Source organism: Eschrichtius robustus, chromosome 6 (genome assembly GCF_028021215.1).
Source record: "Eschrichtius robustus isolate mEscRob2 chromosome 6, mEscRob2.pri, whole genome shotgun sequence".
Lineage (NCBI taxonomy): Eukaryota > Metazoa > Chordata > Mammalia > Artiodactyla > Eschrichtiidae > Eschrichtius > Eschrichtius robustus.
Window position 1 is genome coordinate 75,594,210 of NC_090829.1, and position 16,576 is coordinate 75,610,785.

General features: G+C 39.3%; 1 protein-coding gene across 1 annotated transcript in view; it reads left to right on the top strand.

The window, feature by feature from the left end:
• SNX4 (sorting nexin 4) overlaps positions 1 to 16,576 on the top strand; it is a 71,981-nt gene that overhangs the window by 38,480 nt on the left and 16,925 nt on the right. Inside the window, exon 8 of the mRNA XM_068546576.1 lies at positions 1,697 to 1,758. Within this exon, the coding sequence (XP_068402677.1) occupies positions 1,697 to 1,758 (62 nt within the window). The remainder of the gene's footprint in view (positions 1 to 1,696; positions 1,759 to 16,576) is intronic.

Below are 16,576 nucleotides of genomic sequence, written 5' to 3' on the forward strand. Positions count from 1 at the left end.
CAAATAAGCCTGTGCGCCACAACTACTGAGGCTGCGCTCTAGAGCCCGTGAGCCATAACTACTGAGCCCACGTGCCCTAGAACCCGCGTGCTGCAACTACTGAAACACACGTGCCTAGAGCCCGTGCTCTGCAACAAGAGAAGCCACTGCAATGAGAAGCCCGCGCACCACAGCGAAGAGTAGCCCTTGCTCGCCGCAACTAGAGAAAGCCCACGTGCAGCAGCAACAAAGACCCAACGCAGCCAAAAACAAAAAAAAAGTATATTGCATGTGTGCAGTGTTTATATATAAAACTGTCAATACAATTGAAAATGCTTATATTCTTTTCCTTGGTAAATTCCCCTTTGGGGACTTTATCTTAAGGAAATAATGTGAAATTTGGAAAAAGCTCTGCTCTCGGAGATGCTTATTTCAACGTTATTTATAATACTGAAAAAATTAGGGATAACTAACTATCTGACAAGGAATGCTTATATATTTTATACACCACTAGGTGGAATTTTATGCACCTATTTAAAGTGGTATCAGGGGACTTCCCTGGTGGTCCAGTGGTTAAGACTCTGCACTCCCAATACATGGGGCCTGGGTTTGATCCCTGCTCAGGGAACTAGATCCCACATGCCGCAACTAAAAGATCCTGCATGCTGCAACTAAGACCTGGCGCAGCCAAATAAATAAAATAAAATAAATAAAATTTTTTTTTTAAATGGGGGCACTTCCCTGGTGCTCCAGTGGGTAAGACTCTGTGCTCCCAATGCAGGGGGCCCAGGTTTGATCCGTGGTCAGGGAACTAGATATCCCACATGCATGCCGCAGCTAAGAAGTCCACATGCTGCAACTAAAAAACCCACATGCTGCAACTGAGTCCTCATGCCGCAACTAAGAAGCTGCATGCCACAACTAAAAGATCCCGCATGCCTCAACTAAGACCCAGCACAGCCAAAATAAATAAGTAAATAAATAAATATTTAAAAAAAAAGTGGTATCTATTAAAAGTAATATTAGGGTTTCCCTGGCAGTTCAGTGGTTAAGAATCTGCCTGCCAATTCAATCCCTGGTCTGGGAAGATCCCGCATGAGCAACTAAGTGTGTGCACCACAACTACTGAGGCTGCGCTCTAGAGCCCGCGAGCCATAAACTACTGAGCCCACGTGCCCTAGAACCCGTGTGCTGCAACTAATGAAGCACACGTGCCTAGAGCCCGTGCTCTGCAACAAGAGAAGCCACGGCAATGAGAAACCCGCGCACCACAGCAAAGAGTAGCCCCTGCTCGCCACAACTAGAGAAAGCCCACGTGCAGCAACGAAGACCCAACACAGCCGTAGATAGATAGATAGATAGATAGATAGATAAATAAATAAATGTAATAGTAACCTGCTCGTTAAAAATATTAGCACTCTTGGTATAGGAAATTTTAAAACGTTAATTAAAAATAGATATATGTATGAAGAAATATGAAAGCTATTACATAAATGTGATAACACTAGATGTTTTTTCTCCCCATGATGAAACTTTGGGAGATTTAAGCGTCTTTTCCATATTTTTCAAGGTTATTGTGCTAAGCATGTATGTATATATATATATATATATATATATATATATATATATGTATTTTAAATGAGGATAAAATCTTTTTTTAAAGTAATCTTTATGTAACTTTGACTTCATAGCAATTTCTTTCGAATATTTATTCCAGAGAGTAGCAGACCGACTGTATGGTGTATATAAAGTACATGGGAATTATGGGCGAGTTTTCAGGTAAGCATTATGCACACTTTTATAATAAACAACAACTAGCTCTAATTAGCTTTTTGCCTAAGAACTATAATTCTTGAAAATATATGATTCTGGAAAGCAAAAGATTATTTCTTAAATGATGTCCTATAGTAGTAGTCTTCAAACTTTTCACTGTAAAGCCTTTGTTTAAATAAAAAATAATAAGGAAGCCCAATATATTGAGCAGATAAAAGATAAACTGCTCTGAAGCAGTGAGCGGTGTCTTTTACTTTCTTGGCAGAATGCCCAAGAAGATTCCTTTGGAAATCACTGTCATATAGAGTTAGAGGTTTTCTTTTTCTTTTCTTTCTTTGTGTCACTATAATTTCTGAAGGCTTTTTGCAAGATGGGTTTTTCAGTCTTGAGGTAATATTAGTGTAAATTAGAATATTTACTTGTGTAGATAACTTGCATATCTTGGTTATTTTTGAGCTTTTTCTTTTGTGAATTTTTGTGTGTGTTATTTTAGTTGTGACATTTTAGAAGTTAATTATCCAAATCTTCTTTTAAGAAAAATGTCCTTGCTAATGTTCTAAGTCCTTTTGATTGAATTAATCAAAATAATTCATTTAACATATTTGAATAGGTAAGACATTCATATAGCACAAAATTCAACAGGAACAAAAGCTTATATAGTGAAAAGTCTCTTCCCTCCTGCCTGCCAACCACCCCGGTCTCCTCCTCTGAGGCAACTAATAGCAGTTTCTGAGTTACTTGTGTATCCTTCTAGTAACATGTAGCACCATAAATGTATATATTAACACACAACAAATGCATTTCTCCCTCCCCCCTTTTAAAAAAAAATATTTATTTATTTTTCGGCTGCATCGGGTCTTAGTTGTGGCACACGGGATCTCTCATTGCAGCGCGCGGGCTTCTCTCTCTAGTTGTGGCACGTGGGCTTCTCTCTAGTTGTGGCGCACAGGCTCCAGAGCGTGTGGGCTCTGTAGTTGTGGCGCGTGGGCTCAGTAATTGCAGCGGACGGGCTCAGTTGCCCCTTGGCATGTGGGATCTTAGTTCCCTGACCAGGGATCGAGCAGGCATCCCCTGCATTGCAAGATGGATTCTTAACCACTGGACCACCAGGGAAGTCCCCCCCACCCCCGTTTTTTTAAACATGGAAAGAGAGCATGTTTTAAACATTGCTATGTTCACTTGTTTTACTTTGCTTTTTTTTTAACTTAAAAACAGCTCTCCAATATATATTGCTATCAGTAAATAACTGTATGGGGCTTTTTTTTTTTTTTTTTTTTTAATTTTTTGGCTGCATTGGATCTTCATTGCTATGTGTGGCCTTTCTCTAGTTGTGGTGAGCCAGGGCTACTCTTCGTTGCGGTGCGTGGGCTTCTCATTGCGGTGGCTTCTCTTGTTGAGGAGCACGGGCTCTAGGCGTGCGGGCTTCAGTAGTTGCAGCACGTGGGCTCAGTAGTTGTGGCTTGTGGGCTCTAGAGTGCAGGCTCAGTAGTTGTGGCGCATGGGCTTAGTTGTTCCGTGGCATGTGGACCAGGGTTTAAACCCGTGTCCCCTGCATTGGCAGGCGGATTCTTAACCACCGCACCTCCAGCGAAGCCCTTCTGGTGGTTTTTGATATACAGAAATACTCAATTGGTTAAATTCAGTTAACATATAAGTGGTTAGATTTTCTCCTTTATAAAGTAATAGCCTCTGACTTTTGTGTATATCTTAATAAGGTCTTCCCCACTATGGATTATAAAAAAAATAGATTTTTCATTTCTTCTACATTTTTGTGGTTTTATAAATTTTTGATTCATATTAAATTTATTTGAATGTCAGGTGTGAGATATGGCTACATATTTACTTAATTTGAGTAACAGGTTATCCATATGTCTTGGTTGATCAAATGCAAGATGGGACAGTATCAGCATTATATGATGTTTTTTAATGAAGAGAAGCATATTAATATTGTAAACATGTAGACTCTTCATAACTAGGATAGGAGTATATGTCTAAACAGGAATAATGGGAAGAAAGGCAAATCGTATTCAAGTCAGCTGCATGATGTGCGACTTACCTGCCTTTAGATCTATGCGTGAGTCAGCCCTGATTTTAAGAATACTACTCAAACTGGAACTCTAGTTAAGCTTGGGAATATGCTCATATGATAATTAACATAAATCAGACACTCTCAAAAGTAGTACATTTATTGTAAATAATAAATGGACTTGTGTTAATTTGAGAGGCAAGTGGATAAAAGATCACTTGGCTGAATCAAATTGTAAAGAAAATTATTTGCATTAATGTCTCATGATAAATATTATACAGATTCGCCTTTGTGCTAACTCAGTAAGTTAACAGAAAGCCATTTTACATCTAAAATATTTCATAAAAAGCGAGCCAAGGAGACCACAGGTGGTTGAGGTAATTTAAGCAGGTGATCAAGAGCCTGAACCAGAGCAATTGCCAGTAGGGACTATTAAGGAGACATAAATGACAAGATTTATCAATTGATTCTTTCAGTCATTCAGCACACATTTGCTGAGCTCCTGCTACCGTGGTAGGTGCTAAAGATACCAAAATTTAATTTGCAGGCAGCTGAATGATTAGGAGGATTGTGATAGAGAATATAGGAGAAATAACAGGTTTGAGGATGAATTAAAGGGTTCTGTTTTGAATAGATTGCATTTGATTTAAAGATTTCTATTAAGCAATTGGAAATTTGGATCTGCAGTGTGAGAGACTGGTGAGAATATGAGTTATATATAAAATGAGTTATATATACATCCTAATAGAATGATATTTAATGTAGGGTTAAGGTGATAATGTTAGAGGGTTAGCTTAAGTCTGTGAGAGACTCAAGGGCGGAATCTTGGGGGAATATCTGTGTTCAGTGGTCAGGCAAAGAAAAAGAATGTGAGGGAGACATTGGGAAATTGATGAGGAGTGTGCAGTGTCAAGCAAGTGAAGGGAGCACTTCAAGAAGTTGGAGTTATACTGTAGAGGAATTGAATTTAGTCGAAAAGAGGGGAAATGGGTGGGTAAATCTTCGGTGTTAATTTGGAGAGCAGTTTGGTTTGAGTGATATAATGCTGTGGTCCTAGGAATGACAGGAAAGGGTTAAGGAAGGAAAGACAGCAAGTTACTGATAAGTCTGTTAAGAAAAGTCTCTGAGGTTATTCTTGAAGGGGTATAAGGCCTCTTTGTGGTGGTGGTGGTGGTTTTTTGCAGGGGGAGCAAGGGTAGGAGGGTGGGTGGGAGAGAAGATAGAGAGGAAGGCACAGAACTGTCTTAAAGGAGAGGAGCAGTATGTGGCAGGAGGCCACTTTAGCTGGCCCCTGTCTTAGTAAAGCAGGTGTCTCTGCTGAGAACAGGTGGGGTGATCTGTGGTTAGGAAGCTTGAGGGGAGTGATGTAGGGCAGTCTGTCTCAAACTAATGGAGAGGAGAGTTCTTAAACTGATCCTACTGCATACCCTCCTTTATCTCCCCTTACCAGCTCCGTCGGGGATTGGCTGGAAGCAGCTGTGGCAAGTGCAGAATATCTTTGAAGACTTGAGTTCTGTCAGTTTATTCAAATTTTACTTTTTACTCTGTAGAGCATCCATGGTTATTTAAGTATATATGTAACTTTCCCTGCCTCAAACTTAAAATTCGTTCTTCAGAAAAACTGTGCCATGCTTAGATGGCTTCAGATATCCAAGATGAAGTATCCCAGTTTGAGAAGCACTGATGAGGGTATCATTTAGGAAAGTGGGAAAGGATTGCTGAGCAGTACCAATTGGTAATGAGTGTTTTTTATCTTTTGTTTTTGTTTCCTTTTTATTTTTTCATTACTCTTATGGTCAGTGGCACTACACTGACCATAAGAGTAATGAAAAAAATCCAGGGAATTCCCTGGTGGTCCAGTGGTTAGGACTCGCATTTTCACTGCCGGGGCCTGGGGATTAAGATCCCACAAGCCTCGTGGCGCAGCCAAAAAAAAAGAGTAATGAAAAAATCCAGAGCTTGAGAGTCACATAATTGGAAAAAAGTTTAATGTGTTTCTGTTCTTTGGTTTGAAATTTGAGAGGGGAAGAAATATAAAGCTGATTTCATCAGCTTTGTCTCTTAATTTAAATGTTTTCTATATATATCAAATAACTTTGTAAAATTATGCCTTTTTGCTAAATTAGAGATTGAAGTTAGAAAATGGACTAAGAAAAAAGATTGAGCTATGAGTGGAAAAGGACTGTCAAAGAGGGAAGGAAAGGTGACAAGACTTAAACTTACTTGTAAGTAAGAAATGAGCAGGAATTAGATGCACAGAGAAGAAACAGGGAAGATTTTTGTAATATGTTCATGTTGCATGTTGCTGGGGTTTTTTGTTTTTGTTGTTGTTTAAAGTATAGGAGTTCATTTTGTGCTCTTCTTGAGTTCCTAGGCTTTTTGCAGCTTCCTCCTGGATATAGCACCTGATTCAATTTAGGACAGGCCAAAGGGTCATTCCATGTAGGTGCTTATAGGACTTGTCTATATGTTCACTAGTTTCAGGAACTTTTGAGATCTGCCTGTCAAGAATTAGACCAAACACTGTTGACACGAAACCAATAGACTGCCAGATATTTCTCCAGCAAAGATTAGCAAAGAATTGCAGTTTCAGGCTGCAACGATGGCAAGGCTCATGCAAGTTCCCACAGGGCAAGGGAAGGAGAAGGCTTTTATAGAGAGGAAAAGGAAGTTGGGAGGGCTAGAGTAAACAAAGAGTCTCTGTGGCTTTTCATTGGCTGAGACCTGGCCAGGAAAGAAGAGGAATCTTTCTTCTTCTTCTTGGGCTCTGCTGTGGACACAGGGCATGAGAGCTCCCCCTTTTGGTCTTCCAACTCTATTTAATTGAGGTTTCTGTTTATTTTTTACAACACATAGGCGGGATTCACTCTGCAAAAGAATTAGAAAAAAGAGAGTTTTAAGTGCCAGTAACTAAGTTTTTGAAGCTAATGAAAGCTGTCAGGAGCTAATAGCCTAAAATGTTATATTCTGTTAATTGAACATTTTAAAATACTCATCTTAATTCATAGATTGTGAATCCATTTAGAAGCAACCAAGGAAACACATCTTTCCCAGATTCAGTTGGTATAATTCCTTTCAAGGGATTCCAGGAAACTGCCAAAGCAAATTTCTTTCAAAGAGTCATGTGTAAACATGATCAGGGATATGCAAACCTTGTCATATACCTCAGAGCTCAAAGACGCACAGGATGTATTTTGTTGAAGGATTCTATAATTTATTTTTTATTTTTTGGTCATATGGTTGACGAGTGGCGGTGAAGAGCTCTTTTTTTTTTTTTTTTCTTTTGGCCGTAACATGCAGCTTGTGGGATCTTAGTTCCGTGACCAGGGACCGAACCCGTGTACCCTGCAGTAGAAGCACGGAACCCTAACCACTAGACCGCCAGGGAATTCCCTAAAGAGCTCTTTTGATTAAGAAAGCCAAAAAAAGGAAGTGAAGGTTGGGATTAGTAGGTAGAACACTCTGATGGCAGTTGATTCTAATCTCAGCTCTGCCTCTCATTGGATGCCTGACTTTTGAGTAAACCATGTTAGATCTCTGAGCCCGATTTTAAATATCTGTTCAATTGTGGGGTTAAATGGGGAGAGTGATTTCCAAACCCTTTTTTAGCATGGAACTTTGTTTAAATGAAATGATATACGGAAGTATAAACAAATAAAACTTATTACTATAGACCTGCTTGGGGCTGGAGACTTTCCCTCCCATGCCTCTATCCCTGATGAACACCAGATTGGGCAGCTAAATTTAGTTCTGTACCTCTATTTTTGTTGTAATAATATTTTTATTCCTTTCCAGAGTCTTGACCCTTGGGCATTCTTGGAGTTCTTTCCTTTCTTTCTTAATGGAACTGTAAAATACTAGAGCAGGAGGGACCTTTGTGGTTTTATAGTTCAGATTCCTTAAGCTAGGAGATAAGGATGGACTTCAGGTTCTCTGAAGTCTCTGAAATTATTTATAGTTATTATGAAATATTAACTATATTCCCTGTGCTGTACAATGTATCCTTATAGCTTGTTTATTTTACACATAATAGTTTGTACCTCTTAATTTCCTATCCCTATCTTGCCCCTCCCTCCTTCCCTCTTCCCACTGGTAACCACTTATTTGTTCTCTATATCTGTGAGTCTGTTTCTTTTTATTATATTCACTAGTTTGTTTTTTTTAGATTCCATGTATAAGTGATAACATACAGTTCTCTGTCTGATTTATTTCACTAAGCATAATCCTCTGTCTGATTTATTTCACTAAGCATAATACCCTCCAAGTCCATCCATGTTGTTGCAGATGGCAAAATTTCATTCTTTTTTGTGGCTGAGTAATATTTCATTTTGTGTGTGTGTGTGTGTGTGTGTATGTGTTTCTGTATATACACACACATATATATACCACACTTCTTTATCCATTCGCCTCTTGACGTCTGTTAGGTTTCTTCCATATATTGGAAATTGTAAATAATGCTGCTGTGAACATTGGGGTGCATGTATCTTTTCGAGTCAGTGTTTTCCTTTTCTTCATATTTATAACCCAGGAGTGGAATTGTTAGAGCAGGCAGTTAGCCAGATACGAGCAGAGAAGAGAGGCATGGGTCATATGACAGGAAACCATACATCTTGCAATGACAGGGTCCTAGAGGCAAAGAAAGGTGGGACCCTCTTGTGTCTGAAAGTAACTTTTTGCTCATTATACCCTCATTACAATAGAATTAACATTGCAGCCAGAGCAGTACCCATCATGCACCTGACGCCATGGCAGATCCGAGAAGACCAAGGACAAAAACAGCCCCTCCTCTCAGAAAGGTGGAACTTGGATGAAAGCCAGGAAGTTACCCCAGAGTCCCTCCCTCCTTGTTGAATATTCCACCCGTTTTCACACCCCATATAACCAGCTTGCCAGAAGGAGCTCGGGGCAGCTGCTCTTCTGAGCTTGCCAGCTCTCCCTCCTGAGAGTATACTGTTGCTCAGTGAATCTTCACTTCGCTTACTTGGCGTCTGTGTCTCGTCTCTGAATTATTTCTGTGACAAAACAAGAACCTACCCTCTGGCAACAGAATTGCTGGATCATATGGTAGTTTTGTTTTTAGTTTTTTGAGGGCTCTCCATACTGTTTTCCACAGTGGCTGCACCAGTTTACATTCCCACCAACAAGTGTACAAGGTTTCCCTTTCTCCACGTCCTTGCCAACATTTGGTGTTTGTGCTCTTTTTTTTTTTTTTTTTTTTTTTAAATTAATTAATTATTTATTTATTTATTTATGGCTGTGTTGGGTCTTCGTTTCTGTGTGAGGGCTTTCTCTAGTTGCGGCAAGTGGGGGCCACTCTTCATCGCGGTGCGCGGGCCTCTCACTATCGGGGCCTCTCTTGTTGCGGAGCACAGGCTCCAGGCGCGCAGGCTCAGTAGCTGTGGCTCACGGGCCTAGTCGCTCCGCGGCATGTGGGATCTTCCCAGACCAGGGCTCGAACCCGTGTCCCCTGCATTGGCAGGCAGATTCTCAACCACTGCGCCACCAGGGAAGCCCTGTGCTCTTTTTGATGATAGCCATTCTGACAGGTGTGAGGTGGTATCTCACTGTGGGTTTTTTTTTTTAATAACCTTTTTTTAAAAAAGTAAATTTATTTATTTATTTTTGGCTGTGTTGGGTCTTTGTTGCTGCGTGCGGGCTTTCTCTAGTTGCGGTGAGTGGGGGCTACTCTTTGTTGCGGTGCGCAGGCTTCTCATTGTGGTGGCTTTTCTTGTTGCGGAGCACGGGCTCTAGGCACGCAGGCTTCCGTAGTTGTGGCTCACGGGCTCTAGAGCACAGGCTCAGTAGTTGTGGCACACGGGCTTAGTTGCTCTGCGGCATGTGGGACCAGGGCTCGAACCTGTGTCCCCTGCATTGGCAGGTAGATTCTTAACCACTGCCACCAGCTAAGTCCCTCATTGTGGTTTTGATTTGCATTTCTGTGGTGATTAGTAGTACTGAGCATCTGTATGTCTTTGGAAAAATGTCTATTAAGGTCTTCAGTCCGTTTTTTAATTGAGTTCAGTTTTTCTGATATTGAGTTGTATGAGCTATTTATGTATTTTGGATATTATCAGTCATATCATTTGCAGCTATTTTCTCCCATTGCATAGGCTGTCTTTTCATTTTGTTGATGGTTTCCTTTGCTGTGCAAAAGCTTTTAAGTTGAATTAGATCTCATTTGTTTATTTTTGATTTTGTTTCCTTTGCTTTAGGAGACAGATCCAAAAAAATATTGCAACGATTTATGTCAAAGAGTGCTCTGCCTATATTTTCTTCTAGGAGTTTTACGATTTCCTGTCTTACATTTAGGTCTTTAATCCATGAAGTCTCTGAAATTATATGCAAAATTTTGTTTGTGATTTTCCCTCCTTAGTGGAAAAGGTCCACAGTCTTCATCAGATGCTACAAAAGATTTATTACCCTCTTTGATCTGGTTCATCTGTGACAGTTATCCACCCATTAAGTACTTTATGATAGCAATTATGCCTCTTATAAAGTTGATGCTAAATCCTTCTATACTTTTTATTTTATTTATTTATTTATTTTATATTTTGGCTGCGTTGGGTCTTCATTGCTGCGCGCAGGCTTTTCTCTAGTTCCAGCGAGCAGGGGCTACTCTTCATTGCGGTGCGCAGGCTTCTCATTGCTGTGGCTTCCCTTGTTGCGGAGCACGGGCTCTAGGCACGCAGGCTTCAGTAGTTGCAGCACACGGGTTCAGTAGTTGGTGGTATGCAGGCCCTAGAGCATGTGGGCTTCAGTAGTTGTGGCGCATGGGCTCAGTAGTTGTGGCTCGCAGGCTTTAGGGCACGCGGGCTTCAGTAGTTGTGGCATGCGGGCTCTAGAGCGCAGGGTCAGTAGTTGTGGCGCACGGGCTTAGTTGCTCTGCAACGTGTGGAATCTTCCCGGACCAGGGATTGAACCCATGTCCCCTGCATTGGCAGGAGGGTTATTAACCACTGCGCTACCAGGGAAGTCCCTCCTTCTGTACTTTAATAGTTCCTTGTTAATGGATCCCTCCTCTCCCTCCTCTCCCTCCCTAAACTGGTTAACATTTTCTAGTTCCAATCCTCAGCATATACCTGGACCCCAGTTAGAACCTTTTGTTTAGCAGATGCTTCTTTTTTTTTTTTTCTGAAACATTTATATTAACATAATTCCATACAAATAACCCAATGAAAGTTTAGTATTAGTTGTTTTGTTTGTTTGTTTTTTTATACTGCAGGTTCTTATTAGGCATCAATTTTATACACATCAGTGTATACATGTCAATCCCAATCGCCCAATTCAGCACACCACCATCCCCACCCCACCGCAGTTTTCCCCCCTTGGTGTCCATATGTCCATTCTCTATACATCTGTGTCTCAACTTCTGCCCTGCAAACCGGCTCATCTGTACCATTTTTCTAGGTTCCACATACATGCATTAATATACGATATTTGTTTTTCTCTTTCTGACTTACTTCACTCTGTATGACAGTCTCTAGATCCATCCACTTCTCAACAAATGACTCAATTTCGTTCCTTTTTATGGCTGAGTAATATTCCATTGTATATATGTACCACAACTTCTTTATCCATTCGTCTGTTGATGGGCATTTAGGTTGCTTCCATGACCTGGCTATTGTAAATAGTGCTGCAATGAACATTCGGGTGCATGTGTCTTTTTGAATTACAGTTTTCTCTGGGTATATGCCCAGTAGTGGGATTGCTGGGTCATATGGTAATTCTATTTTTAGTTTTTTAAGGAACCTCCATATTGTTCTCCATAGTGGCTGTATCAATTTACATTCCCACCAACAGTGCAAGAGGGTTCCCTTTTCTCCGCACCCTCTCCAGCATTTGTTGTTTGTAGATTTTCTGATGATGCCCATTCTAACCGGAGTGAGGTGATACCTCATTGTAGTTTTGATTTGCATTTCTCTAATAATTAGTGATGTTGAGCATCTTTTCATGTGCTTCGTGGCCGTCTGTATGTCTTCTTTGAAGAAATGTCTATTTAGGTCTTCTGCCCATTTTTGGATTGGGGTGTTTGTTTCTTTAATATTGAGCTGAATGAGCTGTTTATATATTTTGGAGATTAATCCTTTGTCCGTTGATTCATTTGCAAATATTTTCTCCCATTCTGAGGGTTGTCTTTTCGTCTTGTTTATGGTTTCCTTTGCTGTGCAAAAGCTTTGAAGTTTCATTAGGTCCCATTTGTTTATTTTTCTTTTTATTTCCATTACTCTAGGAGGTGGATCAAAAAAGATCTTGCTGTGATTTATGTCAAAGAGTGTTCTTCCTATGTTTTCCTGTAAGAGTTTTATAGTGTCCAGTCTTATATTTAGGTCTCTAATCCATTTTGAGTTTATTTTTGTGTATGGTGCTAAGGAGTATTCTAATTTCATTCTTTTACATGTAGCTGTCCAGTTTACCCAGCACCACTTATTGAAGAGACTGTCTTTTCTCCATTGTATATCTTTGCCTCCTTTGTCATAGATTAGTTGACCATAGGTGCGTGGGTTAATCTCTGGGCTTTCTATCTTGTTCCATTGATCTATGTTTCTGTTTTTGTGCCAGTACCATATTGTCTTGATTACTGTAGCTTTGTAGTAGAGTCTGAAGTCAGGGAGTCTGATTCCTCCAGCTCCATTTTTTTGCCTCAAGACTGCTTTGGCTATTCGGGGTCTTTTGTGTCTCCACACAAATTTTAAGATGATTTGTTCTAGCTCCGTAAAAAATGCCATTGGTAATTTGATAGGGATTGCATTGAATCTGTAGATTGCTTTGGGTAGTATACTCATTTTCACAATGTTGATTCTTCCAATCCAAGAACATGGTATATCTCTCCATCTGTTGGTATCATCTTTAATTTCTTTCATCAGTGTCTTATAGTTTTCTGCATACAGGTCTTTTGTCTCCCTAGGTAGGTTTATTCCTAGGTATTTTATTCTTTTTGTTGCAATGGTAAATGGGAGTGTTTCCATAATTTCTCTTTCAGATTTTTCATCATTAGTGTATAGGAATGCAAGAGATTTCTGTGCATTAATTTTGTATCCTGCAACTTTTCCATATTCATTAATTAGCTCTAGCAGTTTTCTGGTGGCAGTTTTAGGATTCTCTATGTATAGTATCATGTCATCCGCAAACAGTGACAGTTTTACTTCTTCTTTTCCAATTTGTATTCCTTTTATTTCTTTTTCTTCTCTGATTGCCGTGGCTAGGACTTCCAGAACTATGTTGAATAATAGTGGTGAGAGTGGACATCCTTGTCTCGTTCCTGATCTTAGAGGAAATGCTTTCAGTTTTTCACCATTGAGAATGATGTTTGCTGTGGGTTTGTCATATATGGCCTTTATTATGTTGAGGTAGGTTCCCTCTATGCCCACTTTCTGGAGAGTTTTTATCAGAAATGGGTGTTGAATTTTGTCAAAAGCTTTTTCTGCATCTATTGAGATGATCATATGGTTTTTATTCTTCAATTTGTTAATATGGTGTATCACATTGATTGATTTGCGTATATTGAAGAATCCTTGCATCCCTGGGATAAATCCCACTTGATCATGGTGTATGATCCTTTTTATGTGTTGTTGGATTCTGTTTGCTAGTATTTTGTTGAGGATTTTTGCATCTATATTCATCAGTGATATTGGTCTGTAATTTTCTTTCTTTGTAGTGTCTTTGTCTGGTTTTGGTATCAGGGTGATGGTGGCCTCATAGAATGAGTTTGGGAGTGTTCCTTCCTCTGCAATTTTTTGGAAGAGTTTGAGAAGGATAGGTGTTAGCTCTTCTCTAAATGTTTGATAGAATTCACCTGTGAAGCCATCTGGTCCTGGACTTTTGTTTGTTGGAAGATTTTTAATCACAGTTTCAATTTCATTACTTGTGATTGGTCTGTTCATATTTTCTGTTTCTTCCTGGTTTAGTCTTGGAAGGTTATACCTTTCTAAAAATGTGTCCATTTCTTCCAGGTTGTCCATTTTATTGGCATAAAGTTGCTTGTAGTAGTCTCTTAGGATGCTTTGCATTTCTGCCGTGTCTGTTGCAACTTCTCCTTTTTCATTTCTGATTTTATTGATTTGAGTCCTCTCCCTCTTTTTCTTGATGAGTCTGGCTAATGGCTTATCAATTTTGTTTATCTTCTCAAAGAACCAACTTTTAGTTTTATTGATCTTTGCTATTGTTTTCTTTGTTTCTATTTCATTTATTTCTGCTCTGATCTTTATGATTTCTTTCCTTCTGCTAACTTTGGGTTTTGTTTGTTCTTCTTTCTCTAGTTTCTTTAGGTGTAAGGTTAGATTGTTTACTTGAGATTTTTCTTGTTTCTTTAGGTAGGCTTGTATAGCTATAAACTTCCCTCTTAGAACTGCTTTCGCTGCATCCCATAGGTTTTGGGTCGTCGTGTTTTCATTGTCATTTGTCTCTAGGTATTTTTTTATTTCCTCTTTGATTTCTTCAGTGATCTCTTGGTTATTTAGTAACGTATTGTTTAGCCTCCATGTGTTTGTCTTTTTTACGTTTTTTTCCCTGTAATTCATTTCTAATCTCATAGCGTTGTGGTCAGAAAAGATGCTTGATATGATTTCAATTTTCTTAAATATACTGAGGCTCGATTTGTGACCCAAGATGTGATCTATCCTGGAGAATGTTCCGTGCGCACTTGAGAAGAAAGTGTAATCTGCTGTTTTTGGATGGAATGTCCTATATATATCAATTAAATCTATCTGGTCTATTGTGTCATTTAAAGCTTCTGTTTCCTTATTTATTTTCATTTTGGATGATCTGTCCATTGGTGTAAGTGAGGTGTTAAAGTCCCCCACTATGATTGTGTTACTGTCAATTTCCTCTTTTATAGCTGTTAGCAGTTGCCTTATGTATTGAGGTGCTCCTATGTTGGGTGCATATATATTTATAATTGTTATATCTTCTTCTTGGATTGATCCCTTGATCATTATGTAGTGTCCTTCCTTGTCTCTTGTAACATTCTTTATTTTAAAGTCTATTTTATCCGATATGAGTATAGCTACTCCAGCTTTCTTTTGATTTCCATTTGCATGGAATATCTTTTTCCATCCCCTCACTTTCAGTCTGTATGTGTCCCTAGGTCTAAAGTGGGTCTCTTGTAGACAGCATATATATGGGTCTTGTTTTTGTATCCATTCAGCCAGTCTATGTCTTTTGGTTGGGGCATTTAATCCATTCACGTTTAAGGTAATTATCGATATGTATGTTCCTATGACCATTTTCTTAATTGTTTTGGGTTTGTTTTTGTAGGTCCTTTTCTTCTCTTGTGTTTCCCACTTAGAGAAGTTCCTTTAGCATTTGTTGTAGAGCTGGTTTGGTGGTGCTGAATTCTCTTAGCTTTTGCTTGTCTGTAAAGCTTTTGATTTCTCCATCAAATCTAAATGAGATCCTTGCCGGGTAGAGTAGTCTTGGTTGTAGGTTCTTCCCTTTCATCACTTTAAGTATATCATGCCACTCCCTTCTGGCTTGCAGAGTTTCTGCTGAGAAATCAGCTGTTAACCTTATGGGAGTTCCCTTGTATATTATTTGTTGTTTTTCCCTTGCTGCTTTCAATAATTTTTCTTTGTCTTTAATTTTTGCCACTTTGATTACTATGTCTCGGCGTGTTTCTCCTTGGGTTTATCCTGTATGGGACTCTCTGCGCTTCCTGGACTTGGGTGGCTATTTCCTTTCCCATGTTAGGGAAGTTTTCGACTATAATCTCTTCAAATATTTTCTCTGGTCCTTTCTCTCTCTCTTCTCCTTCTGGGACCCCTATAATGCGAATGTTGTTGCATTTAATGTTGTCCCAGAGGTCTCTTAGGCTGTCTTCATTTCTTTTCATTCTTTTTTCTTTAGTCTGTTCCGCAGCAGTGAATTCCACCATTCTGTCTTCCAGGTCACTTATCCGTTCTTCTGCCTCAGTTATTCTGCTATTGATTCCTTCTAGTGTAGTTTTCATTTCAGTTATTGTATTGGTCATCTCTGTTTGTTTGTTCTTTAATTCTTCTAGGTCTTTGTTAATCACTTCTTGCATCTTCTCAATCTTTGCCTCCATTCTTATTCCGAGGTCCTGGATCATCTTCACTATCCTTATTCTGAATTCTTTTTCTGGAAGGTTGCCTATCTCCACTTCATTTAGTTGTTTTTCTGGGGTTTTTTCTTGTTCCTTCATCTGGTACATAGCCCTCTGCTTTTTCATCTTTTCTGTCTTTCTGTAACTGTGGTTTTTGGTCCACAGGCTGCAGGATTGTAGTTTTTCTTGCTTCTGCTGTCTGCCCTCTGGTGGTTGAGGCTATCTAAGCTAGCAGATGCTTCTTAAATTGTAATAGGCATACAAGTCACCTGGAGAACTGTTAAAATGAATATTCTGAGTCAGTAGATCTGGAATGAGTCCTGCGAGTCTGCATTTCCAACAAGTTCCAGGTGATGCTGTTCATAGACCACGGTTTGAGTAGTCAAGGGCTAGACTATGTATATCTTGAGGGGAGAGGTCTTGTGCCTAGTAGTGGCTGATACATAGAACCCATTACATGTTTCCCTCCTCACATTTATTCATTTATCGGTTCATTCTTTCATTTTACCTACAACCTATAAATGCCAAGTATTTATCAGGCACTAAACGACTTAATAGGAGTAAATAGATGATTAAGTGTAAGTCTTACCTTTCTTGAACTAGTTTTTAGTCTTGTTTGGTAAACAAACGAATTAAATTTGGTTATATTGACCTTGAGTTGGTAGCACATTAAAAGGTGCTCAAAGATTAGATGGATGAAGTACCTGTGGAACATCCAATAGATAGTTGATCTGGACTGT